The sequence below is a fragment of the Manduca sexta genome, unplaced genomic scaffold (assembly GCF_014839805.1).
Source record: "Manduca sexta isolate Smith_Timp_Sample1 unplaced genomic scaffold, JHU_Msex_v1.0 HiC_scaffold_1285, whole genome shotgun sequence".
In the NCBI taxonomy this organism is placed as follows: Eukaryota; Metazoa; Arthropoda; class Insecta; order Lepidoptera; family Sphingidae; genus Manduca; species Manduca sexta.
Window position 1 is genome coordinate 3,145 of NW_023592135.1, and position 4,180 is coordinate 7,324.

At 37.0% G+C, this 4,180-nt stretch overlaps 1 protein-coding gene across 1 annotated transcript; it reads right to left on the reverse strand.

The window, feature by feature from the left end:
* Nucleotides 1-1,912: 1,912 nt before the first annotated feature.
* Nucleotides 1,913-3,973, reverse strand: LOC119191272 (chymotrypsin-1-like). Its single transcript, XM_037445178.1, has 5 exons — nucleotides 3,873-3,973; nucleotides 3,346-3,583; nucleotides 2,742-2,976; nucleotides 2,479-2,652; nucleotides 1,913-2,121 (listed from the first exon to the last, which is right to left on the reverse strand). Exons 1-5 carry the CDS (start codon nucleotides 3,916-3,918, stop codon nucleotides 1,972-1,974), a joined length of 843 nt encoding a protein of 280 aa, XP_037301075.1. The 5' UTR covers nucleotides 3,919-3,973; the 3' UTR covers nucleotides 1,913-1,971.
* Between the last annotated feature and the right edge of the window lie 207 nt (nucleotides 3,974-4,180).

Sequence of the window (4,180 nt, forward strand, 5' to 3'; positions counted from 1 at the left end):
TTATAATAAATATTATATTATATTTATTAATTGTGAGGATTTTGTTTCAACTAATTATAAACATTGCAGTTTCATCTACAATATTCTAAAGAAAGTTCAAATTTTATAAATTGTCAGCTGCAAAATCTATTGACTATGTTCTATTATGTCGCTGATTTCACTATAAAGTGGTTTTTAAATAGATAAAAAATATTATTTACTAGCTTTTGCACGCGGCTTCGCCCGCGTGAAGGAGTTTTCTGGGATAAAAGTCCACTGGATGATAAAAGTCTTGCTACATATTTTCCCGGTACTGATAGGTTCAAACTAATTTTATCCCCATAGGGGTTGAATTTAACAAAATCCTATTTAAGCGCACGTCTTCGTCATAGTAGCTCCAACCTTTAATTTCAGTTCAATCAGTCGAAAATCTAAGAAGATTTATACAAACTTTCATCCCCTATTTTATCCCCTTAGGGTGGAATTTATCAAAATCCTTTCTTAGGGATGCCTACGTCATAGTAGCTTTATGTATGCAAAGTCTCAGCCCGATTGGTTTAAAATTGACAAAGTTTCATACAAACTTTCATCCCCTATTTTATCCCCTTGGGAGTAGAATTAATCAAAATCCTTTCTTAGCGGATGCCTCCGTCATAACACACCTACCTGCATGCCAAATTTCAGCCCGATTCGTTCAGTGGTTTGGACTGTGCGTTGATAGATCACTATGTCAGTCAGTCAGTCACCTTTGGGTTATATATGTATATTTAGATTAAAAAATTATATAAATAATTTAAATTCAAAGATAAAAATTACGTTATCGAAATAGCTTTAAAAATGTTATTTTATTAGAATTATCTTCTAATCACAATAGGTGTAATTACTTTATTAATAAATAGCTTTTGCTCGCGGCTTTGCCTTGCGTGATAGTGTTTTTCGGGACGAAAGTCCCGCCATATATTTTCCCCCGGGATATGAAGTAACCTATGTCCGTACCAGGGCCTCTAACTAACTCCATACCAGATTGTCAATACAGTTATTTGTTCTAGTAGAAATAGTGATTGGTAGATTAAGTCCTTGAACACTGACCAGGCTAAGATATTCAGTAGAGTCTATCACATGTTTATTTGACATCATGTCTGTATTTATGTCACCTTCAATTGCTAGACAGGGTTAATTCTTAGCAGAACCTTAAGGATTTTGTCTAACGAGTTAAGAAAGTTGTGAAAGCTTTTATCAGATATAAAGGAAACCTATAGATTCCAAGAATTACGATTATTTTCGGTATATCTATTGATAAACAGTAAGCTTCAGAGAATGTAGATTCTAAGATTTGCAGTCCAAATAACTTTAACATGTACCACTACGCCTCCATTTTGATTTTTGTTGCTATTCGGACACAGATTCTTTCTCCTTCGGATATCTGTATTGGCGGATATGGATACTGATCTTCGGCATATCACTAATCTCAACATCAATGACGGAAAGTCTACAAAAATGAAATTATCCAGGCAATATGTATCGATCTTCAGTAATTAGGCTTTAGTACTTTAATCCATGCCAAACTATGTAACAAACCAATATTGCACGAAAACAATGTTGAACATAAATTAGGCACCGGCTCCAATAAAATATTTAATTTGTATATAACATAAATACTTGAATTGGAGAGAAGATTACATTGCTTGTGTTTTACTAATTTTATATTTTAATTATTTATTGATTTGTAATGTTTTTTTAATTGTGTTTTATTTTTGTGAGACTTTGTCAAATATAGCTTAAGAATCTGAGGATTAGTACATATAAGCTGTGCACACTGACTATAGTGTCGCTCTTCCACCTTACAAATGAAGTTATAGGAGAAAGGATGGGATTTAAGAGGTGTCTAGTTTAGTATGTCATGATAAATTATTATTAGCGAATAAAGTCAACGTAAATTGAAAGAGTTTATTAAAATTATTCTTTAAGTTGAAGTTGAAAATTGAGAATAATTTAGTTGACGGTGTTGCTCTGGACCCAGTTTCTGAAGGCGCTGATCCTGACGAACATGTCGGGAGCGCCCAGGGCGCACGGGATACCCCAAGACACGATACCGATTTGCTGGCCGCGGTCCACGCGGAGCAGAGCGCTACCAGAGTCACCCTGGAAGGAACAAATACATTTAGGCGCGCACTGGGTGTTGGGCCTCAGGTCACGACAGAGACCGTCTGCAGTATCATCAATTTGTATGGTGTACTGCCACACATTTGTTATCTTCAAATTTAGAAGGACAATGAAGCCAGTAGCTCTCTGATAATTCAGAATTAGAGGCAGTTAACTGCTATCCACTCCTTTCAAATTCAAAATTCTAAGTAGCGATAATATTATAATTATTTCAAAACGTTGTAAAATATAATTAATTATAGATACAATTATTGCAACCCGAGATTTTGATTGAAATAATGTTTTTAGTCAATTGTCTTGCCAAAAATACCTGAAAATTAAGTTGATAATACTCACGTTGCAAGTGCCGTGGTTGCGAGAGTGGAAGGTACAGAGCTCAACATTGGGGTTAACAGCGGGAACCCTTATGTTAAGGCTGGCGGCGACACTAGCGACGTCACGCACGCAACGGTTGCCATCGATAGTTTGCACGTTCAGTTGGAGTAGATTGGCAGAGATAGCACCACCGGCCTGGGAAGATAAATATGTTCAATATTGATTATAATAATTCAATATTGATGAATGATTGCAAAATAATGACGTATTTTTAATTCACATACCCTGATTCTGCCCCATCCAGCAACTCTGGAGTTCATTCTGTCTCCGATAAAATCGTAGTTAACAGCAATAGCCCTGACAGCGTTATTCCAGACGATGTTGCTGGAGGTGTGGAGCACACCGATGTCGTTCTTGATGGTGTTGGCGTTGTAGTTGGGGTGGATGACGAATCTCTGGTACGAGTACATCTGACCACCAGATGCCCAGCGGTTGGTACCGACGGTGGCGCGAGCGTTACTGTAACACCACCATGATTTATATCAATCGTACTGTAATATTATAAGTGTGAATAGGTGTGATTGATGACAGATGTTAAATATTTGGTACATGCTGATCATTGAAAAATCATTAAATAATAATTATAAAAAATTAATAAAGTGGTACGACAAGAAGTAGCACTCGAGAAACATCTAGTGCGATACTTTTAAATCAAAGTTTTGGCAAGCACTGCAGCTTTATTAACTAGCGTTGAGTTAACCATCAGACGAGTGAACTGCTGATGACATTCTGTTCTGTTTCAAATAAGTTTAAAGGAATAGATATTACGTTAGTTATTCCGCGATGCAAATACATTATCATTCAAATTGAGGTCCATTTTGTACGAACGGATTAACATTGTTGCCGCTGCGGATGGGCACGATGCAGTGGGCAGCGGTAAGGACAGTCCTGCGGGAGATGATGGAGCCGCCGCAAACTAAGTTCCTGACATTAGCACCGTTGGTAATGGCGACCATGTGGGGGTGAGCACCGTTACCGGCTTGGCTGCCGCCTACGATACGGGCGTTGAGGTCCACATGCTCGAAGAAGATGGACATGTCCTGTTCCGGCTCCTCAAGAGGGAAGGCTGAGAAGCAGATATTATAGTATCATTAGCCACAATGTATAAACAAGTCATTGTTACATAATAGAAAGATACTTCGAAGACCATTTGGTCTTCGTAGTATATTACTAGTTGTTCAGCGTTACTTTTGCCAGCTGCTGTTATCCTGGGCCAATTCAAGCTCGGCACGACACAGTTTTCAAGGATGTTTAAAAAAGGATATGGTTTTATTTCTACAATAGGTCACCTAACTGACCTTACTCCTCTCTTTTGTAGATGTATTCTCAAGAAAACTAATTGAGAAAAATCTTACCATTGCATGCCGCCAATACGGCTACCAAAAGAAGTGCAACTTTCATTTCGTTATTTATCTCGTCAACTTAATAATTATTTTTTTCTATTTGCTTATATATATCGGAATTGTTGTTATCGAAGTGTTTTTGGATAAGATTAATGTCATTAATCATTATTGTAATCTTATGTATATATGTAAATCTTCAAGCCCCAGTTATGGGTTAGAACTGAAATTTGGTTCTGTATAATAATTATAGGACCAATGTATTCCTTCCATCGAAACAACAAGTGCTACCAAAACAATTCCTTTTATTCGGTTTTCCGTAG